General features: G+C 42.2%; 1 protein-coding gene across 3 annotated transcripts in view; it reads left to right on the top strand.

The window, feature by feature from the left end:
* MPPED2 (metallophosphoesterase domain containing 2) overlaps positions 1-14,834 on the top strand; it is a 121,843-nt gene extending 107,009 nt beyond the window's left edge. For all 3 annotated transcript variants that reach the window (XM_063160544.1, XM_063160545.1, XM_063160546.1), the window contains exons 5-7: positions 7,731-7,846; positions 11,072-11,185; positions 14,639-14,834. In XM_063160544.1, coding sequence (XP_063016614.1) covers positions 7,731-7,846; positions 11,072-11,185; positions 14,639-14,757 — 349 coding nt within the window. In that variant the 3' untranslated portion in view covers positions 14,758-14,834. The remainder of the gene's footprint in view (positions 1-7,730; positions 7,847-11,071; positions 11,186-14,638) is intronic.
* Positions 14,835-25,501: the final 10,667 nt, after the last annotated feature.

The following is a 25,501-nucleotide window of genomic DNA, read 5'->3' as shown; positions in this document are numbered from 1 at the left end:
TTGTGAAAATAGCTGAACTATGTTTTAGAGACTTCCTGAGTGAAGTGCAGGCTGGTAATGAGAAGGTACATGGCTAACATAATTGCAGCACTGATGATTCACTTCTGTGAGAGCTTCAGCTGTTTAAAGATGCAGGGTAAGCAAAATCCCAAGGAACCAGTGCTCCTTTCTGTTCTGTGTTATTATTCTCACTTTCTAAATGGGACACTGAGGCACAGCAGGTGAGGGCTGGTGGGAATGGCATCCAGCTGGAGCCCCCAGGCTGTGCCTCTCACCCATGTCACAGCACTGCACATAATGAGCACATTTAGGAAACAATTTAGCCTTTACCATTTCCTGCTGGTTGCTACATTATGAAAAAGCATTTGAATCTTCACTTTAAAAAGGAGCTTCACCCAAAAAAGTGCTTTAGTGACACTGAAAGCAGGTTTCAGTGGCTTTACAGAAGCTGCTGTAAAATGTGCTTCCTCAATGTGATGCCTGGAGCAGGCTGCCCTGGAGCAGAGGCTGGACAGAGCTACAGAATAAAGCAGGGATTGATTCAAAGCATCTCCTCCATGGATCCACCTTGGGCAGCACCAGAGCCCAGCCAGGGCTGCACCCAAGATGACCCAAAATGGCCCCAAAATGCACGAGCGCTCCCGGGCTCTCTCCCTGGGATCAGTTCCGCTCCATTTGCACCTTGCAGTTCATTGTCCCATTCCAGCTTTAGCCCAGGCACTCCCACCCTGCTTGTTTTTCTCTCTGCAGCCCACGGGGTTTGTGCTCTGGGGCTGAGATTGGGATCATTTGTCCTTGGTGCCCAGCTGGAGCAGGAATTGTTTTGTCTCCCTGCTCTGGGCACAGAGCTCACCATCCCTGAATGTGGAGCCCAGAGCCACACACTAAAGCAGCACAGAATGTGAAACATATAAAAAGCCAAAACCTGAGGCTTCAAATGCATTGTGCACTTGCTCTGCTCAGTGTTTTGTCTGGATGATGCCCCAGGCTCTCCCCTCCTGCCATTGTCCCTGTCCCTGTGTGTGCATTCCCATGGGACAGTGTGTGCTGCTGGCCCCGGCAAACCCTGTGTGTGTGCCCTTGGGGCCAGGGGGCACTGAAACCTCCTCCTTCTCCTCCTTCTCCTTGCACAAAGTCACTGCTGGTGGCTGTTTTGTCACTTTGTCTCTGGTTTCTGTTGTTGAGATGACCCCGAGATATTAGAAAGTCTCTTTTTCCCAGCCCCGCAACCGAAGAAGTTAAGATTCCTCAGCTCTGCTTTTCAGGGTTGTTTATTTTCTCTTATCTGTTACATTCTTTCTCTGATCGCTCTTGGGGTGGTGTTAACTAAGCACTACATGTACCTTATTTACATAATTTTCCAATACCTATCACCTATGTTAGACAGTCTGTCTCTACTCTAAACCAATCCAAAAGTGTCACCATCACAGCAGAAGATGGAGGACAAGAAGGAGAAAGGCAGGACATGCCCAGATTCCTCCATCTTGCCTCTTGAACCCCCATTCTAAATCCCCAAAATTCTACTTTTTACCCTGTGACAAATTCACTATCATTCTATTCAAACCCTTGTGGCCTGTAACTCTTCACACAAGGTTGGTAATTGTTTCCATGGGCTAAAATCAAAGGCACAGGTGTTTGTGACTCTGTGCCAAGGTCTCTGAGCCCCCTGCCAGGGTCTCCAATCACCCAGGGCAGCCAGAGGAATGTTCTGGGTTCTGACAACTTTGCTGTCCTGCAGCCTTGGCCCAGGAGGGGAGTGGGTGCTTTGGGGATGTGTCTGTAGGGTGGTCCCATGGGGTTCACAGGGGTCTCAGGATGAGCGAAGAAATGAGGATCTGACTCCACGTTTCAGAAGGCTTGAGTTATTATTTTATGATATATATTACATTAAAACTACACTAAAAGAATAGAAGAAAGGATTTCATCAGAAGGCTGGCTAAGAATAGAATCAGAAGGAATGATAACAAAGGTTTGTGGCTCGGCTCTCTGTCTGAGCCAGCAGACTGTGATTGGCCATTAATTAGAAACAACTCTGAGACCAATCACAGATGCACCTGTTGCATTCCACAGCAGCAGATAATCAATGTTTACATTTTGTTCCTGAGGCCTCCCAGCTTCTCAGGAAGAAAACTCCTAAGGGAAAGGATTTTCCATAAAAGATGTCTGCGACACACCACTCCAGGGCTGCTCATCCCTGTCCTGTGCCAGCAGCTCTGCTCTGCTGCTGGAGCTGCCTCCCTGCCCCGTGAGCCAGGGCTGTGTGCTCCCTTTGAATGCTGATAAAAATAGAGAGCATTTTGTTGTTATTGGTGGTGTGGAAGTGCTTCCCACTGGGTAGATGCTCCCTCAGCTGTTATCCTGTGCAGGGAGACAGAATGAGATTTTTGCCTCCTGTGCACTTTACTCATTGGATTAAAGATAAAATTGAAGCTTTCCTAAAAGACTGTGTATCCTTAAAAATGAATGAATACCTGGGATTAAAGACCTACGAGATAATTCATTTTTCTAATCCTGTTCAGAAGTAACTATTGAAATAAATGGATTTGCTGGTGGAGTCAAGAGGAAAATGTGAATATAGAAGGTCTCCCTGTACATTTACCTTTTGAGTTGTTGAGCTCTGAGGATCAGGTAATTAAATTCATGAGTCAGAGAAGAGATGAAAGTGGGTTGTAGGAGTTGCCACCCTTCAAAAGCTTTAAAGTTGACATTTCTGTGCTACCTGGGTAAACGTGGCTGTGACTTTGTGTCCCCTTTGCCCATGTGCTAGTGTTGGTTCTGAGGTGAATGCACCAAGGAGCAGTTGTGATCTTTTTGTGCCATGAAATCATGCTCCATGGCTGTGCTTTTGTTGCAGGTTTGTTTTGGGTGTTTTTTAATGTATTAGTGAAATAATAAAGCTGTACAGTGCTCACCTGGGAGAAGGGAGATCAGGTCACCTGCTGAAGCTGCAGCTCCCTGCTGCTGGAAGCAGATGGATTAGTCCAGGGATTCTCCCAGTGCACCTAGAAAAATTTAATTTTTTTAGAAACAAATTAAAAATTGAAAAGGAGGATGAGCCTTGTTGGGAAGTTTAGCATTCCCTCCCTCCTGGCACGATGTCCAGCAGTGTCTGCAGCTCTTGCAGCATGAGGTGTGAAGATAATTTGCAGCCTCCTCCTTTGAATTTCAGACAAGCTTCCAAAAGGCCAGGTGGAGGGGGATCTGTTGGGATTCCTGTGCAGGAATGAGGAGCTGAGGAGAGCTCAGGGATGGGCCAGGTGTCTGCCCCTCGTGAGGATATTCCCTGTGCCGCATCTGGTGCCAGCACAGCCTCTCTCCCCAGTGATGAGGTGTGACGGTGTTCACAGGGGTTCTTGGATGAGGGAAGAGATGGAGATCTGATTCCATGTTTCAGAAGGCTTGATTTATTATTTTAAATAATAAAATTTATAATATATTATATATATTACATTGAAACTATACTAAAAGAATAGAAGAAAAGGTTTTCACAGAAGGCTGGCTAAGAATAGAATAGAAAGGAATGATAACAAAGGTTTGTGTCTGGGACTCTCTGTCTGAGCCAGCTGGGCTGTGATTGGCCATTAATTATAAACAACCAACATGGACCAATCACAGATGCACCTGTTGCATCTCACAGCAGCTGATAATCAATGCTTACATTTTGTTCCTGAGGCCTCTCAGCTCCTCAGGAGTAAAAATCCTAAGGAAAGGGTTTTTCATGAAAAGATGTCTGCGACAATGAGGGAGCGCTGCACTCAGGGCGGGCTGAGCTGTCAGGGGAGCTCTTGGGGAGCAGGAATTCCTCTGGGGCTTTGCTGGCACGTGGGGGAAGCTGTGAGCTGTGGTTCTGAGGAGCAGAGCCTCAATTAGGTTCCTCTGCACACAGGCTGTGTTCTGGTCCACCAAACCTAAAATGACAAAATAATTTGTAATCTCTCATTACCGGTCCCTGTGGGTTTGCCATCCACGCCTCCCCTGTGGCATTATTCAGCATCATATTATCCATTAAAAAAACTTGTTTTTTTTTTATTATTAAATTCAATAACTTCTTGCTGTTGCCAGCTATACTTAAAAAAATGAAGTTTTAGGAATTAGCTGAAATATTTGACTCAGAGATCCATAGGAAAAAAGAATTAGGTCAGATCTGAAATATTGCTGCTAATGACTACGTAGCCTTCATTACTTACTTGTGTTTGATTGTAGTTTGCCATGAGTGGGTAATATGTGCTTTTACCCTCTGATTCTCTCTCCCACCCCATGGGAGGCAAGGAAAAGGGCTGTGGGGTTAAACCATGACAGTGCAGCCAAAATTCCTCATCTACATTTCTTCCTAGACAACCTAGGAAGTGGTTTCTCACAGTAAGTAATCAGCTTGAAAATACATTGCAGAAGGCACCTAACTCTGTGCACAATTCTTTTTTTCTAAGTTATTTAGACATTGAGAGTGACTCTGTTAGACTCTTGTGTATGCAAAAAAGGCACTAGCAGCAGTGAAATCTCCCTCTGTGATCCACAGAGCAGGCTTTGTGTTTCCTGCAGGAACTTGGAGTTTGCTGGGGTGACCAGCCACTCCCAGGGCTCACAGCACACCGACCCCATCCCATGCTCACTGGAATTGGAATTGGAGAAGGGAAGAGATTTTTTACTTTACACTGATGCAGTTTGTCTTATTTTCCCCATCAGGTCACCTTCCCTGGTGTTCCTGAACCTGTGCCACGCAGCTCTTTGGCTTCTTGGTGCTGTTCTGAGCACATCCTTGGCTTTCTGGCAAAGCCTGAGCCCCCTCCAAAACAGGGACCCTCAGTCTGCCTGGCCAGCCTGCAGTGCTGTCAGGAATTCACTGTTTCATGTTTTAAAAGCCTGAAGCCTAAATCTGTAATCCAGGTGTTCTTCAGTCGTGCCTGCTCCTCTCTTTGATTTACCCCTTTTGTATAAAAATCTTTAGTATATTAAGTAAGTACTTGACCATTCTTTTTTTTGTGCATAATGAGGAAGGTTTCTCAAAAGTTTTCTTCCCATGTGGCGCCTGTTAGTCACAGCTAATTACAGAGGTTGGTGAATGAGGAATATATCTGAGCTCAGGTTCCCCTCCTCCTCTTTCCACAGTGCTTCAGAAGAAAATAAAATAAAAATCCTGCAGATAAATCCAGTTTGTTTTTTTTTTTCCTGTGGTCGTGGTCTCCAAAGAGCTCCAGCGAAATCACAGATGTGGTTTCACATTTCAGCTTTAACTATGTTGTAATAACTACAGTCTTATCTGCAGGAGAAATGCAAGTGGGGAAAGAATCATTAATTGACAGTGAAAAGTTTGACCCCAGCTCTGTGTGTTTGTTTGTTTTAAGCAGCTGAATGTTTAGCCAAACCATATTTTAACTTCTGATATTTTAATCTCCATAGGTTAAAATCTAGGAATGTTGTAGGAAGGGATATTTTAACTTCTGCCTGCAGCCCTGAAGGTTACAATAATCTCCATGGGTTAAAACTCAGGAATGTTATAGGAAGGGGAACTTGGATAGGTGTTTCAGGAAAGCAGAAATTCTTGTGGTTCAAAGCCAAGACACAGCCTTCAATTTTAACCCAGCTGCACACAAACCTTGGTGGGACCTTGCTTTAAACCCAGGAGGGTTTTTGGGTGTTTTGGTGGGTGCAGAGCAAGGCAGCTGTGAGAGGTGAAGCCTCTCCTGTGGCTGAGGAGCCCACGGCTCGCATGAAATGTTTGGCTAACATCTAATTTTCCTGCCTTTTGTCAGTGTTCATTGAGGAAGTCTGCTGGCCTGAATGAGTTCCTGTGTGTGTGTGTAGTATGAGCATTATGCAGCAGGACTACATGGGATATGTCTATTATCTGTCACAAAGGCACCAGTGACCTTCCTGCCCCTATATTAGCAGTGCCTGCTGGTTTTCCATCCTGCCAGTTGTCAGGAATGCAGATCATCCCCAGAGCTGGGTACAGCCCTCATTGGTCAAACTGGTGTCTCAGCAAAACTAAATGCTTTCATTATAAGAAAAATTAAAAGTTAGAGATGTCGTCTCAGCAGGACATTCTCACTCAAATACATATTTGAGGCTGGAAAAATGAATAATTTAGAGGGCAGGGGAGGCAGAGTACATAATGAAATTACACAGGACTCGAATGATCTCTGTTTTAATAGGTATGGCTGTTTTCAAGGTTGGTTTGTGGTTGTTCTTTGCCCCCAGATTTGTTTTCTGTTTTCAGAACTGCAGCACACAGGAGACTTCAAGAGTAGCCTGAACTTTCAGAATAATGGGCTAGGACAGGTGAATCCTACCTAGAACTTTCAGAAATATGGGCTAGGACAGGAGAATCCTACCTAAAACTTTCAAAAATATGGGCTAGGACAGGAGAATCCCACCTAGAACTTTCAGAAATATGGGCTAGGACAGGAGAATCCTACCTAAAACTTTCAGAAATATGGGCTAGGACAGGAGAATCCTACCTAGAACCTTCAGAAATATGGGCTAGGACAGGAGAATCCTACCTAAAACTTTCAGAAATATGGGCTAGAACAGGAGAATCCTACCTAGAACCTTCAGAAATATGGGCTAGAACAGGAGAATCCTACCCAGAACTTTCAGAAATATGGGCTAGGACAGGAGAATCCCACCTAGAAATCAAAGTCTAAAACTGTTGCCTGAGCTCTAGGAAACACACACACAGATGGAAACTCTTAAAATTAGTACAATACTAAGAAAGGTTATTGGTAACATATCTAAATAGTCCTGTATTTCGTCAGTGTGCTGGTTTGGTAGGGAAAGGGTTTATTACGATAGACCTGTATCAAAATTATGTGTTGAAAAAGTTCTATGTTAAAAAAATACTAGAAAATGTGCTTTTCATCGCTACATGCTTGGGTTGGTGGATAAAGTGTCTCAGAACAACTCTGTGGTCCCCTGGAGAACACTGAGGTTGTCAATTTTCCTTGAGAAATGCTAGATTTTATTGTTTAAATTTTATTATTATTTTAATTTTATTATTTACATTTTATTATTATAATAAAATACTAAATTTTATTATTTAAATTATAATATATAATTGTAAATATTTATAAGTAAAATCTTACTGAAATTATAAGATCCTTTTAAAAAGCCACTATAAGGCTAAACATTGTGTGAATGTTTATTTCTTTTATCATTTTTATTGTTTTCCTTTATGTCTAGGAGGCTCAGGGGTTCAAACCCCAGTTTTGTGAGTGTTCTGGTAATAAAAGTGATGAAAGGAGCAAGGCTGAGTTTAGTGAGATGCCACAGTGGCACAGGTGGTGCTGCCCCATTGAGCCTCTTGTTGAACTGCTGCCTTGTGTTGGGATAAACTGATTTTTGCCTCCAAAAACACGCTTGGGTTGTTTTGGTAGTTAGCATAGGGAAGGAGTTCTTATGGTTGAACATTCCCATACTTTGATAAAAAGCTTGAGATTTAGACTTTGTTATTTTAGTGTTTTTTCCTTTCTCTATAGTGAGAAAATGCCCCCAGGGCTGAATGCACTCAAGGTACAAAAACAACTTCAGACATTAATCTAAATTCAAATGGACATTTAATCATATGTGTGTATGTATTTAAATCAGTGTGTGTTAGAGGCATCCCCTTCAAAAAAGGCTGTCTGCAGGTAATCTCTGAAGCACAGAAATTGTTTTAATTCAGAAAAAAAATTGGAGAAGGGAAGAAATTTTTTTATTTTACACTGATGCAGTTTGTCTTATTTTCCCCAAAGGACACCATGGTTTAATGGATGGGGCTTTAATCTACCCAGAGGTCAGTCTTTGCTAGACAAGTGGAACCTTATTCCTGAGGGAATTGATATACTAATGACACATGGACCTCCCCTTGGTAAGTGAAACAAAAGTTCTGTGTGATTTTATTTTTTGCGTGAGAATTTTACTTCCTAAGTTGATAATGCTGTAAGATATACTGTAATTGCACCCAGAGTAAAAACTTTCTGAAAGAAGTGGAAAATTATGATTAGGCTTAGCTGATCTGTTGAGTTTCCATAAAAAAAACTTGGGTTTTTTTTTTATTAAATTCAAACTAGGGAAGATCAAATATCTGACACCATAACCATTATAGTATGACATTTTATTTAAGAGTAGTATTCATCTGACAACCAGTTTTCAATCCCTTATGACTTTTTAGAGATTGACTAAAACTTTTGAAACCTTTTCTCACTACAGTGTCGTGTCATTTTAAGGTTTGAGAGCAGCAGTCAAGAGTTTGGAACTTTGCAGTCACACATTCTCCTTGATAATGCCCTTGTAAACTTTGAATATGTAAGAATAGTTTTAAAGGTATTAATTGGCTCATAAAAAATTTGTGAAGGAATAAAATTATGTTCTTAGATAATTGTTCCTAACTTGATTTAATGACAGGTGAGCACCAGCCACTGAATGCATAATTTGTTTCTTCATTAGGCAGCTAAAGTTTCTCATTTAGTTGAGTTTTGCTTTTCTTCTCAGTGTGAGTCATTGGCTGAGCTCAGGTTTAAGATTTAAACTAAGCCCTGCTGGGTTTACAGCAACTGCGACTCATACAAATGTCACTTATCAGATCACCATGAGGAAGTGTGGCAGTGGCTTCATTGCCCTTACTGTAAGAAGAATGATTTTTGTCGAGGTTTTAGGGTTTTTGTCAGGGTTTTAGGATTTTTGTCAGGGTTTTAGGAAGTTCTTGTAACCCAAGGGGTCACACGATCACAGGAAGTGGCCAAATCGCAGTCACTTACTACGTTTGTGGTAGTGAATATGTAAAATCTTCTCACAATTGCATTTCAATAGAATAAACCAGCATTTTAAGTCCTTCCAGGCTGGCTCAGTGTTCTTTTGGAGCTTCTTGGTGACTGTGGAGTCAGGAATTAATGCACGCTTCAAAAACCACTTGTGTTTTTGAAGTTGTGTTTTTTTACCACAATTAAGTTAAGAGTCAGCAATCCAAGCTAAGGGGAAAAAAAGAAAGCTCCACAAAAAGTTTTTGACCAATGTACTTACTGCTACTTTTATATTCTGATAGTTTTTAATGCTACCTAGAGAATGTTGTAAGAAGATCAGCAAATTCCCTTTAACCTTGCTGGAGCTGCCAGCGGCTGCAAACCAGGGCCTTGAACAGCACTCTCTTAATCACTTCATTTTCCCAAAGAAGAAAAAAAACAAAACCCCAAAACCCAAGTGTGTTTATAATGTTTCATGGGTGCTGTTTTACATGGGTTGCTCATCCACCTGCTCTGAACTGGGTTCATACAGAAATACTGTGATGCTGCAGACACCAATGAGTGATGTCATTGAACAAGCCTGCTTAAATTTTGTGTTTGAAGGATATAATGAAGCTCAGTTTCAAAAGGTTGGCACTGTGTCTTAACCACAGACACAGATTTGGTGTTAGTACTGTCCCTAAAATGAGGGGCTCTAGGACTCAGCCTGCATGGTATCATTGATAAAATACTGGTTTTTAAATAAGTTTTTACTTATTAATGTTAAGTCAATATTAAGGGAAGTAGAGCTGTAACTGGACTCTTTGGCCACTCTAAAATTTAGCCAAGCTCATGTTTTTACCAAAGTCAGTAGAATGGTGCTGCAGCTGGACGTGGCTCCTGATTTCCCTTTCATTGCTCCTCATTCCCTTGTCCTGCTGATGTTTTCTATGCCAGTCCAGGCAGCAGGCTCCTGCAGGGACTCATGGCAGCTTTTTACATTTTTCTGTAAAATCTTTTTGCATTTTTCTGTACTGTCCAGAAGACCAAGTGGCAGCATGGTCTGTGACCGTGTTCACAGGGATGTCAGGAAAAGGGAAGAGATGAGGATCTGACTCCATGATTCAGAAGGCTGATTTATTATTTTATGATATATATTACATTAAAACTATACTAAAAGAATAGAAGAAAGGATTTCCTCAGAAGGCTGGCTAAGAATAGAATCAGAAGGAATGATAAAAAAGGTTTGTGGCTCGGCTCTCTGTCTGAGCCAGCTGACTGTGATTGGCCATTAATTAGAAATATCTAACTTAGCCCAGTCAAAGATCCACCTGTTGCAGCAGATAATCAATGTTTACATTTTGTTCCTGAGGTCTCTCAGCTTCTCAGGAGGAAAAATCCTAAGGAAAGGATTTTTCATAAAAGATGTCTGCAAGAGTGGTCAATTAGCACTGGCTTGTTGGGAGCTGCTTTGCAACTTTTGCACAGTGATGAGGGCTCAGAAGTGGCCTGATGGCTGCAGACCACATCCTCCAGAAGCTGTGGGAATCTGTATTTTAAATCTTTGGGATTGAGAGGTGGCTCAGCTCATCATCTTGAGCTATGACACGTTCACAGGGGTTTTCAGGTGAGGGAAGAGATGAGAATGTTGACTCTACGTTCAGAAGGCTTGATTTATTATTTTATTATATACATTACATTAAAACTATACTAAAAAGAATAGAAGAAAATTTTTATCTCAGTAGGCTAGCTAAGCTAAGAATAGAATAGAAAAGAATGATAACAAAAAGGCAGCTGTTTCAGACTCTGTCCGAGACAGCTGGGCCTTGATGGGCCATTAATTATAAAGATCTAACATGGGCCAATCAAAAATCCACCTGAGGCATTCTGCAGCAGCAGACAATCATTGTTTACATTTTGTCCCTGAAGCCTCTCAGCTTCTCAAGAAGAAAAAAATCTTAAGAGAAAGATTTTGCATGAAAAGATGTCTGTGACGCTGAGCTGTTTCATTTCTGGAGTAACCACGGAGCTGAATGCTGTCAGAGCCAGGGGAAAGGGAAGAAAAATCGGCAGCAGTGCCAGGAAAAATCTGCAGCAGTGCCCAAGTTTTCAAGGTGGAAGAAACCTATAGTTCAAAAAAAAAAAATAAACAAATCACATCCAGGAAAAATATTAATGCAGATGGAGGGAGGAAATCTTAAGGAAGGCAAAGTGACAGTGAAAAACATTTCTTAAAAGCCATTGTGTGCTTTAATGGAGAGGTTATGACTGGATATAATGGAATAAACCCTGTGTGAATGATGACTTCCTGAAAGAATAGGTGAAACCTCACCTGAATAGGGGAAATTAATGCACTGATTGCTTTTTGCCTCCAGGTTTCCGAGACTGGGTTCCCAAGGAGCTGCAGAGAGTGGGCTGTGTGGAGCTGCTGAACACAGTGCAGAGGAGAGTCAGGCCCAAGCTGCATGTCTTTGGTGGGATTCATGAAGGTAAGCAGCAGAGCTGTTCCCAGCTTCAGCTCCCATTTTCAGAGGCACATTTTGATGGTGTATTGCAGTGGGTAATGGCAGATTGCATTAAAGTAAAGGAGGGAGTTCAGGGAAGTGATTGCCTGTGTGGCACTTTGTGAATTTATTCCAGAATTAAAGCAGACTCTTTCAGGAATGTGTGCTACATTTAGCCACCTACATCTTTCACCGTGCTGCAAAGGTTGTTCCATGCAGGTTATTTGAAAGCAATTCAAGTTTTGACAAACTCTGCTAGAGAAACAGATGAGATTCCCCACACTTGCGAGCCAAAATGAAAATTATCCCCGTTACTCCCAGCACAGGAGCTAGGAAAGATGCTGGAGGAGAAAAAGGAAATGTGCAGACAACTTGCTGCCTCTCCTCACCTCCCTCAGGGTATGAGGGGAAGCAGAAAGGAGGGCATGTGGAGTCAGGCATCAGTGCCATGTTTTAGGGGAGATATTCCCCCTCTGTGGTTGCCAGCACAGGCAGTGTGAGCAGTGTGTCAGCCTCAGGAACAACCAGCTCAGTTTGTGGCACTGGGAGATTAAATACATTCTGGAGATACTTAAATATTTAATACAATTTTGTGGCTTTCATGTGGCTGAGAGACAAACACTAGGAGTTCTGCCTGAGAGAGAGTGTGAGACTTCATGACCCCAGAACTCAAAATTACACATTAAATGTTTAATATTCTCCCCCTGGAGGTTTCTCCATTGTCTCTAACTAGGTTCTCCATAGGCCTAAAGATTTCAGGACTTCATAAAAGCAAAATAAAAAGAGGACAGCTCTCTCTGCCAGTGGTGTTGGTTTTTCTGAAGCCCTTGTGACTTCATGAAATGATTTCCATGCCTGGCATCTGTAAATAAAGAGTTTGTACTGGGAATACTGACATGACCCTCTGCACAGAGGCATAAATAACAGTCCTTTAAGGCGCCCATTAAAAAGATTGAGTATTTTGTACAAATATTAGTCCTCACATATTAAAAATAAATGAACATGGCAAGACTCCCAGCTGAAATGTGTAAATTGTAAATTTGGGTGGTGAAACTTGTGGTTGTAATAGTGCTGAGGGTGTCTGAATGTACAGGACCATCATATGAGAAAGCAGCATGTTTAAATCTCCTGGGAAAGGTGGCAGGACATATTAAAAGCGAGCATTCAAATAAATTCTTGTAAAAATACCAGCAAAAATTTAAAGTGATTTCTAGTACTTACACAGAATAACATAAGAATGGCTTGCTTCAGTACAGGAAAAAATAGCAAAGTGTTAAGTGCATTATCTCAGGGTGCAATTAACTTCTATCCAGCCTCAGCTGAGATAAATATGCACCACATTCCCTTGAACCAGCAGAGGCCATACACACATTTTGGTGATGCAGGCTTTTTCCTTGTTTGATAAGCAAAACAACCACAAACAAGGTTTTTCCCACCATGAGATGATCTAAATCAAAATTGCCAGTCTAAATAAATAAAGTGATACAGGTGGACAGGGAAGCAATTCTGAAGTGATTATTCTTTCTGATAGGCACTGTGGGTAGCTGTATTTATCTGAGCTTTCAGACAGCAGTGATCTGTAGTCTATCATAATGGTTTGAAAGAAAAAAACCTTTTTCCTCTGTGGGTTTGCAATGGGAAGCTTTCTTCCTCCATGATACTCTGGAGTGTTTCTTCCAATTTTTTTTTAAGTGCATTTGGGCCAAATACTTTCTGGATGTTTTCAAGCTTCTTTGTTAGCTTTTTGTAGATGTCAGCTGAAAACACACCCACACTTTTATAAAATTCTTTTGAAATACATGTATAAATTAAATAATGGAGCCATAGAACGGTTTAGATTGGAAGGGACTTTAGGATCATCTCATTCCAAGCCCTCTACCATGGACAGGGATGTTTTCCACTATCCCAGGTTGCTCTGAGCCCTGTCCAGCCTGGCTTTGAATACTTTGGGGTTGGGGCTGACACAGCTTCTCTGGGCAGCATGAGGATGTGAAAGTGTGTGTTCTTAACCTGCTGAGGAGCTCCTGAGGTCTCAGAAGCTGATGCCTCAGGTTTTGGCTTTCATATTTTTCACATTCTGTGCTGCTTTAGTGTGTGGGTCTGAGCTTCACATTCAGGGATGGTGAGCTCTGTGCACAGAGCAGGGAGACAAAACAATTCCTGCTCCAGCTGGGCACCAAGGACAAATGATCCCAATCTCAGCCCCAGAGCACAAACCCCGTGGGCTGCAGAGAGAAAAACAAGCAGGGTGGGAGTGCCTGGGCTAAAGCTGGAATGGGACAATGAACTGCAAGGTGCAAATGGAGCAGAACTGATCCCAGGGAGAGAGCCCGGGAGCGCTCGTGCATTTTGGGGCCATTTTGGTTCATCTTGGGTGCAGCCCTGGCTGGGCTCTGGTGCTGCCCAAGGTGGATCCATGGAGGAGATGCTTTGAATCAATCCCTGCTGTATTCTGTAGCTCTGTCCAGCCCCTGCTCCAGGGCAGCCTGCACAAGGCAGCGTGAGCAGCAGCTGGGCAGTGCTGGGATGAGGAGCAGGGTGATAAGGGCCAGCACAGGGGAGGTGACAGAGTTCAGGTTGTTTGTTGGGAGCAGGTGTTGAGGTTAAACCAAAGTTACTTTAAAATCTTTTGCTTCTGAATGGTCTTTTTTCTTCTGACAGGCATGCAAGCTATAACTCACTAATTAAGTAATTAGAAAAAGAACATGTGTGGTTTGTGTTTCTGCCACACCCCGTTGCAAGAGAGGATATTCCAGGGGTAAAAAAAGGTTTGTACATAAACCAAAAGTGCCTGTTCTTATCTCAGACACAGCCCACTGGGTTTTTAATAGTTGAGTCTTTGTGGCAGAGGTACCAGCAGGGGCTGGTGTCATTTGAAGAGGTCGGTTTGGTTTTATTGCACAGCAGGGATGCCCCAGCAGCCTTGGGGTGTCTGTGTGTCCCTGGCAGTTGATACCTTGTGCAGGCTGCCCTAGAGCAGAGGCTGGACAGAGCTACAGAATACAGCAGGGATTGATTCAAAGCATCTCCTCCATGGATCCACCTTGGGCAGCACCAGAGCCCAGCCAGGGCTGCACCCAAGATGACCCAAAATGGCCCCAAAATGCACGAGCGCTCCCGGGCTCTCTCCCTGGGATCAGTTCTGCTCCATTTGCACCTTGCAGTTCATTGTCCCATTCCAGCTTTAGCCCAGGCACTCCCACCCTGCGTGTTTTTCTCTCTGCAGCCCACGGGGTTTGTGCTCTGGGGCTGAGATTGGGATCATTTGTCCTTGGTGCCCAGCTGGAGCAGGAATTGTTTTGTCTCCCTGCTCTGTGCACAGAGCTCACCATCCCTGAATGTGGAGCCCAGACCCACACACTAAAGCAGCACAGAATGTGAAACATAGAAAAGCTGAAACCCGAGGCATCCCAGTGAGTGTGTCCCTTGTCCCCACAGGTTATGGCATCATGACAGATGGCTACACCACCTACATCAATGCCTCCACGTGCACTGTCAGCTTCCAGCCCACCAACCCTCCCATCATCTTCGACCTTCCCACCCCTCAAGGATCCTGAAGCACTACTGGGGAAGGTCTATAAACTGCCATTTTCTAATTAAAAACTTACATTCATGTTTATTTCAAAATAGGGGCTAGGGGGGATTTTGGGGGAGCCGTGGGGGGTTTTGTTTTGGGGTGGGATTTGGGATTTTTTTGTTTTGTTTTGGTTTTTTTATTTGTAAATTGCTGGTGCAAAAGAAACAGGAAGAGAAGTTAGAGGTTGTGCTTTTTGGAAATGCAGCATTCATTTTAAATTGATAAAGCATTGTGAATTTGTACAATGAATTTTGTTGTTCAATAAATTTGCCATTGTAAATTGTTATAGTGTTCTCAAAAGGACAGCCAAGCTTTCTTTTAATAAGTGAGAGACCTTATTTTAATATTATATTATAAGCTAAAAAATAGGCAGCATTTAAATACACCCAAATTTGCACAACTTTTGTTATTGTCGGGTTTTTTTTAAGTGTCTTCTTTTTCCCTAGGTTTAAATGTCAGCTTTTTATCTCAATTTATATCAATTTTTTTAGTAGCACAAACAGTGTTTTGGGGTCCATTTGCCTCTTAACATGTGTGCGTGTACTTCAACTTGTTTCTATTCATGGTAGAATATTCATGGCAGCAAGGGGAGAATAGACTTCTCAGTTGTTTGTCTCTACTTGCTTTATAAAGACTGATCTTGATAGCCACAGCCTGTATGTGATATCTACCTTCTGTTGTTTCTTTTTTTAAATTATTTTAGCTTTAAAAGACTGGGGGTGAAAGCTGCAAAGAGCAGGTATTTCATGCAGTAAAAAAAAAGAAAAAAAATTGTAAATGCGGACTCCTTTTAAATATGAATTTATATATATATGTATTTTTTGTGCATTATAACTAAGCTAGGATTTAATATTGCCAGTATAGCATCTGCAAAATTATGCTGTACAGCACATCTAAATTATGAAGGATGTGACATGTTTTTCCAAGTGCTCAAGGCCTTCAAGAGCCCGAGTTAAATCTTTGTTGTAGTTCAGGCATGTATAGAGTCAAATGGATACAATCAAGCCTAAATAAAATAAGGCTTAGTTGTCCTTTATATTTAAATATTCTTCTTGTCTTTTTTATTTCCTTTTTCTTATTTTGCACTGTGTGTAAATGCAATCTCACTAGCACAAAATATTGTTGCAGATAGTTTTTTCTGTTCCACCATTGTAAATGCTATTGAGCTTCGTTCTGTTTTATGTTACCTTGTTAATGGAATTTAGAAAAGCAGTTGTTTCTTTAAAATTATTGTGATATTATATCTAGCGGCCTTTATATGCAAATAAAATTGCAAGATTTTTAAATACTTGGTTCAGGGGAATTCTGTGGTTGTTTTCGTGGCATGGACGATTTTGGGGAGTGATGATAAAGGTAAGTAAGAAATTTTCTATTTCTCAACACATTTATATTGAATATATTTATATTCATCAGATGCCAGCTGGCTCAGTGGAGCACTCAGAGTTTCCCTTGTTTCTGTGCCATCCATCTCTCATTCCTTTCAGGCAGAAGAGATTTTGTCTTTAGGGGTTGTGGGACCAAGTTTAAGCCTTGTGGGACCCTCCTCCAGGTGACACCAGGAAGAATTGATCAAGCAATAACCTTTTTGCTGCCTCACTTGGTCATTGGCACTGAGCTGCAGGTGTCTCATGCTCTCACCCACTCTGGGTTAAAAAAATTAATAGTCAGTAGCTGAAATACATCAGTTTTTCTGTGGATCTCCTGTCAGTTTTGTGGCTGCAGCAGGATCCAGCATTGGCAGGGCAGGGGGATGACAAACACTGCAGGAGCTGCTGGTGATGCTGCATGCAGGCATCTAGATAATAACAGAGTCTTCTTCCAAACCAGGAGCTATGGCTGCAAAAATCTGCTTTTAGACATGAGAAAATAAGGTGCAGTTTGCATGAATCTGCATCCTCAGTAACAACAACACCTGGAGAGAGATAGAGCATCCCCATTCATCTTAACAGGTTGGTGGCTTTGGACATGATTTTGATACAAAGGTTAGAAAAATTAGGCAAACAAAACAGACAAAACAAATCCAAGGCTCTTACAGCAGAGCACAACTTAAAGGGCCACTGTCTGTATTTTATGCAACATGCATGTCACAGATCTTGGCCAAAATCTTCAGATTTATAAGGCTGCCATACCAAAGTCTTTTTTGGGGAAGAAGCTGCTGTATCTCTTAAATCTAGTTCTTGTTCTGTATGTGGAATTCCTTGTCAGGTTTCCTTAGGAAATAGATAGGTACCTTCGCTCCTTAATGATATCTGCCTCACTTTGTTTGCAGTGCTGCTTGTTTTATCAACTGAGCCAGAGGAAGAAAGGTTACCAAATATTAGTCCTTACTTTTGGGTGTAGATGCAGGGTCTGTCTTGTGGGGTTTTTTTTAATCTAGCAGTGAGAACACAAGGAAATTGGTTTTGACAACCACAGCTGTCTGCTGGCAAAGAGCTTTTGAGATGGCTGCTGTCCTTGGAAGAAAAGCAATTTTTGGAGCACATAGAAATCATATGTGTAGCACACCTTGGATTATTCTGTTTCACTGATCTCTTGCTTCTTGTCACTGCATAAGGAGGGAGTCCCATGGCCTCAGATGCTCTGCAGATGAATTTTCAGGTGAGCAGAGAATAACCACTGCTGCTCCCCAGCCTTCTGGAGAGCCTGGCACCTCTTCATTAGCTACAGCAGGAGGCCCATAGCACCAGGCTGTTGTGTCTCTGCCTCTTCACAGAAACTGGGTTATTGCAAGAGCAAAAATCCCAAGCCAACAGCTTTGTTCCAGCACTTGAGCAGACTTCTGGCAGCAAAAGGAGTGGAAGCTCATCCAGGAGTGTGCCTTGGGTGAGACTGGTGGTGAGGACAGACCAGAAGCTGTGAGGGAGCAGATCTTTAGCAGCCTCTGGGATAACCTCTAAGCTGGTACCTGTAGCCATGGGTGTCCTAAAGGGATGAGTCTTGGTTTCAGCTCTTTGCCACATGTTTTTTTGGCTTTGTGGTGTGTTACTGAGGGGTTCTGCACTGCCATACAAGGGCCTGGATTTGTCCCAGCAAGCTGAGGCTTCCTCCTGCCATTTAGACACATCAAGGACAGTCACTGCTGTGTCATCAGTTGGTGCTGGTGCTAAATGCAGCTGTAAATTTACAGAGGTTAAGTCTTCAGGGGTACTTCCTAACCCTCTGTTTCCTCCTGGTATTTTTTCTCTCAGGCTCTGTCAGCTTCACCTTGCTGGTGGTTCAGCACTGAGCTCGTTCTCCTCCATGCCAGGGTATTTTAAATTTTACTCCCTCAGTTTTCTTTAGTCCTTTCAGGCATTGGTCTAGTTTTCCTCTTTTGAGGAAGCTCTCATTTTGGCTAGCAGCAATTACAAAAAAGGCCAGGAAAATATTACCACTTTGGCTTTCTTTCCTTGTTGTGCTCCTTGGAGATTTTGAAATGTCTCTAGGTGTCCGTGTGTGCTGTCACAGGCACGTAATTCTCCTTTGCTGGATGTCAGCCATATCTGACAATCAGGGTGACTGGGACACAGCCTGGCTTGTAGAAGTTTGATTTCACAGGGAGGCAAAAGTGTGTGATGAATCTGCTTCTTTTCAAGGATCTTTCACTGCTGAAAGTAGCTTGATGCATGCATGCAGAACAAACCTTGGGTAATAAGTCTTTCTTTGGGGTCTGGTCCAAGCCCAGTGAACTCACCAGGAGTCTTTCTATTGACTTCAGCTGGCTCTGCATCAGACACCTGCCATCTCTCTGGACTCTGCTCCTGCCTATTACTCATCCTTCCAGCTGGAGGAGATGGTGCTTGGTTAAGATGCAGGAATCTCTGGGTGGGAGGAGAGCCCTAGCTATTGTAAGTGCTGAACCTCCCAGGTGATTGATTAACAGCAGAGCAGTCGATTAACCTTTCCTCCTGTGAGAGCAGCTCCCATCTCCTCATCTCCACGAGGCTGAGAGCAGTCAAGGCCTTCAGCAGGGGAGGGCTGAGGAGCAGGATGCTCCCCAGAGGTGACTGCTTCCCAATTCTCCCTGCATAGTGGATTTAGTGAATTCAGCAGACCTTGGGGTCAAGCATTTATTAGGCTAAGAGACTGTCAAATCAATCTGCTCTACTCCAGGCAAGTTCTACCAGGAGGGTGGGTTTTGCCAAGACTCTGTCTCGGCTATAGATTGATGACTGGCTCCTGGTTGAGGCTGCCTTTCTCTTTTCCATTTTCTGTGGATCAGAGTTTTTTCCCCTCACTGACACCGATATTTTCTCCTTAGACAAATTTCATTAAGGAAACTCTTGGAAACTATATGGAATTTAAGTCACAGGGAATGACTTAAAGTCCAAACTCTGTAGTCCTTCCATTTTGTGTTATATTGACCCCAGGGCCTTTCTTGAGAGCTTGGTTTTTGACTACAGGTATTTGAATTATATTTCTGGAATTTTCTTTTCACCCCTTCTCTCCCTCACCCTCCCATGGCTTTTTTTCAACTTAATATTCTCTAGCAGTTACAGGCAGGCAGGGATTCTGATTTTTCTCCGCCTAACATCACAGCTTCTTAATGGAAAGAGAACTGCATTGTAAAAGCAGTTGTATTTCCTTCCCTTCATACCCATCCTAACTTCCTTGCAGGTTCCTCATTTGCTGTGACCAGGCTGCTGAGCACCATCACCAGCTAACTTACCTGAGCCACCCAAATGAAATTGTGTTGTGATCAGGCTTGGCCAGGGATGTCAGCAGCCAGAGGACAGCCTTGTGGGCAGGTTCCAGCTGCCAGAGCTCTGCAGAAATGCAGGAAAAGGGAGTCCAGCACAGGAGTGCAGCCTAAAGACTAAAGTCAGCTTTGAACATTTTCACCCCCACTTCCTGCCAGCCTAATCCAGGGAAAATGCAAGAGAGGTCTGAGTGAGCTCAGTGCTCTAAATCAGTTTTCAGTGATCCATATTGATTTGTTTCTTCCCCATGCAGTTATCCCTTTCCTGCCTGCACCTCTGCAGGAGCCAGCACTGCTGCAGTGATTCCATTAGCATGTGGCTATGTGGATACATCTCATTTTGTTTTCCCTCTTGTTTTCCTCAGGCTCAATTTGCTTTCTTGATTGATTATAGGAGAGAATCAGAGGAGCCTTTCATTTCCTCTGGGCAGCATTTCCCTGTAATTCTTACCACACAGCTCAGTCACTTATTTTTTGAAGGTTTGCATTCACAAAAGGGAGTGTGACAAAAACCTGAGTTTAGGATGACTGAGTGAACAGCCCACCTTCATCTCTTCCCCAAACAGTGGGTACTTCTTGTAGGTGTCAGTGGTACAATAGGGCTTGTCAGATTTATGGACTCAGGAGTTGGGACTGCACAAAGTCCAAGGAGTTCAGAGAAATGGCAACATATTCAAAAAACTGGGCTAGAAAGCATAGACTTAAAAGCATAAAATAAAAGGAATTGCATTGAGATGTATTTTTTTATTACCATTGCTGTTGAAGTGGCTCAGAAGTGTCAGTCTGTTGGGCCCTCAGTTACTAAAGGAACAGCACCACAAATGTGAGGGGTTTTGCATGCTGTGCTCAAGCATTTTCAATATTCACTGTCATGCAAGGACCACAGCAAAATAAATTTCTTTTCTGGTCACTTACTGCAATTGCAGGAAGAATGTGAACTTTTTTATGAGCACTATCATAGATTCTTTAAGAGGTCTGAAGCAGGTAGAAAATCTGCATTATTGTGAGGTACAAGCTGCAGCTCTGTCTGTAACACCACCCTTTTATTGGATTTGTGTTAGGAGGTATCTGGAGAATTTTGAAGGCTCTGTTTGAGCATCATATTGACACCATAAGGCTGAAGCCCAGCTCTGGCTGGGAGAGGGGCAGTTCCTAAGAGGAGCTAAATTGTATTGATTAAGGTCTCCTAATCAACAGAACGACTTCTTGCACAAAGTGCTATTGAATTTTGTGCAGACTTGAAACTCCAAAATGCATAGACTTATTCATAATCAATTACATTCAGTACAGAACTTTGAAACCCAAGAGCTATATCAGTTTAAAATGAAATTCAGGTGGCTTCTTGTTATTGGTGATTTGCATTTCTGTTAGCAAATTGAGGACAGATTTTCAGATATGTTTAGGTTGAATACCCCATCACATGTTGTATCTGAAAACATGTTTTAAAAATTCCTGGTTTTTTGGCATGTCTTATAAAAAAATTCTTACCTGTTGTTCTAAGATTTTTCTGGAAGTGCTGTAGGTACCAGTCAGACTTTAGCACAGTGAATAGTCAGATAATAAAATTTACTTTTCTTAGTATAATGCCCTGCAGCAAACTGTCAGCTGTGTGAATAAAAGCTGGAGCTCTCAGCTGCACTCCAGGAGCACAAAGACTTCCCTGACTTGGTGTTCCTTGTCAAACATGGTCAGAAGGTCCCTTCACTGTGAAGCCTGAGTCAAACAAGAATCAGAGAAAAGCAAAAAGCCAATAACTGTGCTATTTTTTACAGTTAGAGCAGCTGTGGGAGGAAAATCAAGTTGATCAGCCACAGTTACACCAGTGCCCTGTAGCCAAACTGAGGGTGGAATCCTTGTTTTCTGATTTTTGCTGCTGTTTAGTTCCTCACACCTTTTTATTTAGAAAGATCACACAATGAGAATGAATCAGCTTCCTTATCCTCATTTGGAGAAACAAAATAATTTGAAAGCCCACAAAAGATTTCACATGAAAACTATAATTTGAGCCAAAGATAACCAACAGATAACAGGAAGGGCATTTGAGAGACAAACTGGATTTCCAGGCTAGAATACACAGGTTGTAGTTTTGGCAAATGTTGGACAAACAGTAGTTTATAATTTGTTTACTGGAATCTTCCTTCTTAAGGGGGTGTGTGTGCCAAAATGCCAGGGCAGGAACAAATCCAGGACCATCCCACCCTAGATTTTGCTTTTGTTTGGAGAGGGGAGGGGGGGTTTTGGAGGTTTTGTGTGTGTGTGTGTGTATGGAGCAGTTCCCAAGGCACTGTTCCTTAGTAGGAAGTGCTCTTTGTTGAAACCTTAATCCCAGTTCACTTTTGTTCAGAGCAGCCAGTTGCACTTGTACGTGTCACACAGTGCATTTTTTTCCCCCTGAAGCTGCATTTTGATAGATTTTGTTCACAGCTTAAAGCCAAGGCTGAACAATGGGGGCAGGTACACGGCATGGCTGCACTGATGATTTAGAGTTTGCTGGCTTTTATTTGGAACAAGAGGAAAGCTGCTCTGGTGTCAGCAGTCATTACCTTCTGCCTGTGATGTGCTTTCCCCACACTGTGGCACTTGAGAGGCTGCTTTGTGAAAACAGACTTTTCCAAGGAACAAATTATCCATCCCCAGTGCAGTAACCATATGCAGACAGCCCCAGCTGTAGCTCTGGCTTCCACCAGTATTATTTGCAGACCTGAAAATTTGTAGAAATGCCAGTTAAGCTGTGGTAGCACTATCTGTCACAGAAAGCTTGGCCTTATAATAAAAATACCTCAGTTTCTGTTGCCAGACAATTTGAAGAGAGCTTCTGCTGCAGTAAATCAGATGCTGATTATCTGATATAATTATATATATATATAATTTTATAATTATAAAATTTATATATATAATTATATATTATATAATATGTTATATATACTATATATGTTATGTGTTTATATATATTATATATAGTATATAGTATATATTATTATATATTAATTTATAGTATATATTATAATTATATATAATTATACAGTATATATTTTATATATTACATATAATGTATAACTTTTATATATCATATATCATAAATATATATAATATATCGTTGCAGATTATATATTTTAATTATATAATTTTATGTATTATGATATATATTATATTTTCTGTTATATGTTATATATTAATATATATTAATAATACATATATATAATGATGATAATGATAATGATAATAGTCCCTGCATGGTTACAGAATGGTAGGATGGAATTTCAGCATTTCTGAGGATCTGATTTGGTGAAGTTGGTGATGCTGCTCGTGTGTGTCAGGGGTGCAGGGCTGGCTGCTGTGAAAGCACACACAAAGCAGTGAGACCTGGCAGGTTGTAGGAAGATATAAAAGTTGTTGGAAGAAGTTGTTGTAGGAAGATAAAGTTGTTGTAGGAAGATAATAAAGTTGTTGTCCACTTCTATTGGACAGAGCAGTCCTCAGGCCCAAGAATAGGGCAATGGGAGAAATCCTGGAAGTGTGTCTAATAGATATTTTGGCAGCTGGGAAAAAATGACAGATTTCAAGGGGTTTCCACAAAGTTTCTTCCCTCCTCCAAGCGTCTTCAAGCAAGAGCATCTTGCCTGAGGTAAGTGTGACCCTCAGCAATCACAGCACTGATTTTAGCAATGACTGTGAAGCACAGTGCACGTGCCTATGAACCATCTGACTCGTGTGTTTAGTCACTGAAATAGCTGTGCACACTTCCCTGGCCTCTGAAAAGGAGTTTGTGTGTGTTCTGTGGGTGTTTGTCACTCCACACGTGGGCTGGCAGGGTGCTGGGACAGAGTGCCTGACCTGCCATCCAGGTCAGCTGCTGCCTTTGCCTTTGAGAAAAGGAGAAGCTCCTCAAGGCAAATGAAACCCCTCTGATCTTCAACCCTGTCCATTTGCATGTGAATAAATAGGTTAAACTGTTCACAAAATGAGAAATTTGAGGAGTGACACAAAGTGGCAGTAGCAAAACTGAAAAGCATTGTGTTTTGCTCTGGGCTGTACCTGCCAGTGTACTGAGGACTGAGCACAGTTTTTGATTGCAATCAAGGTAATGAGCACAGGGAAATAGGGTTGTTCAGAGAAGTTTGCTCTCTTTCTTCCTCCCAGGGCACAAGTGTTCTCAGGATGGCCCTGCTGAGCCCAGTGCAGCCTCTCACTGCTTTCCTGCCCCAGTAACAGTGGCCAAAAGGAGCTGAAATGTGCCCAGCACACCAGAATTGTCTCTGCATATGAGGGCAGTGAGTTTAATTACATTAGTTTTCATTTTCCTGTCTTGTGCTTGGTGCTCTGGCTAGCCCAGCATCCTTCCTGTCACCCAGCACCTTTCCTCCTCTGGGGAGCTACACAGGCTCCCCCTGCCATCACCCAGCACCCCACAGGATTTCCCTCCCTGAGACAGGCAGGAAGGAGAACAGCATGAAAATAAAGATTGCAAACAGCAGCAATATGTTCTACAGTGTGCTTGCATGCGCAGCTTTCCTCCAGGATACAAGCAAACGAGGAAGAAAATCAGAATTACAGCAATGGTCACCTCAGCTAGGCAGTTTCCCAAGTCCTTCCCCACCCCTCACCCTCTAGAAAGTTGCTGTGATGCTGCAGTGATCAGTGGATGTTATTTCTTCACAGTTTGTCCAATACAATTCAGCCCTGCTGAACTCACAGCTCATCCCTGCTGTAATAGGTCACCATATGCTTCACATCTGGCCCCACAAAAGGAGCCATATTACACACATGACGACAACTGGTTTGGGGCACAGTCTCCAGAGACTGATAACTGTGGCCAGCAGTCCTGACAATTTAGCAGTTTCATTAATCAGCATTAAAATCTCATTTTACTATTACAGGCATCATTACTGCAAATCCAAATGCTGACTAAAAGAAGTAATTTCATGAGTTGTGTTATTTAGCAAGCTGATATAGACAATTTTTTTTTTGTTTTAAAATGCAGGCATTTAATAAAAAGCCAACAGCAAGTCCACTGCAGTGTCTCATCAAAAACTGCTGGACCAAACTGACCTCAGCAGTGATGATAGAGCAGAAGTGTATTTAATCAGAAAACAGGCAAAGGTTGGAGAGTATATATATGTTTTTCAGAATTCAGACCTTTCATTTGTCACAGGAGAAAGTGCTGCTTAAAAATTACTTGCAATATCTGAATATTTGCTGTTAGGTGAGTATTTCAGTTTACATTTGGGATCTGACTCTGGTTTTTATTGGTGAGGGGGAGGAAAAAGAAAAAGAAGCCAGTTTCCAGACAGCTGTATGCAGGGAAATTATGTCTCCTCTTGCCTCACACAACACATCATGGAACCCACCGGTATTTAAAGTTTGGAACACTTATTTTCTATATTTTTTTCTATAGGGGATTGAAACTTGATGTGAATTCTTCTCTTGAAATACTTGAAGTCTTCCTAAGAGGATAAAACACAGGAGTCTGGGTTATTTGCCAGATTAAGCTTTAAGAATTTTCTACAAATTCATTTCTGTGTACAATTCCATGTTTGGGGTTCTTCTGCAATGTCCTGACAGCCTTTTCCTAATGTCTCATCCTCAAAAACATGAACCAAGGGAGGCTGTGCCATGTGGGCAGGCACTTTCTAACTTTCACTAGTTCATACTGTGAGACAGCTGCCTGCAGAAAGTCAGCCTGGAACACTGAGGAAAATGTCCTTAAAAAAGAGCCAGGGGAAAAAAATTGCTTCTCTTCTTCATTACTCATCAAAATCCATCCTCTGTGTGTGTATGTGCCACTGCTGTGTGGGTTGGAAAAGGGAAACTGCATTCTCTTCATGTCAAACACTCTCTTCTTGAAAAAAGGAAGGTAAGGTTATTTTCTATTGAATTTACTGAAAATTTGCACCCCAGATTCATTGTAGCAGCAAAGTACATCCGCCTCTTTAATCTTGTGCAGGACCAGGGCTAATTTGCCACAATGATTACTTTGCAGGTGGTTTGTTATAAAGGAAATGCTCCAGAAGTGCTCTGGGAATTCAGACCTGCCTCACTCTGTGTG

This window comes from Melospiza melodia, chromosome 6 (genome assembly GCF_035770615.1).
Source record: "Melospiza melodia melodia isolate bMelMel2 chromosome 6, bMelMel2.pri, whole genome shotgun sequence".
NCBI lineage: Eukaryota > Metazoa > Chordata > Aves > Passeriformes > Passerellidae > Melospiza > Melospiza melodia.
This window is presented reverse-complemented; position numbering and strand designations above follow the sequence as displayed.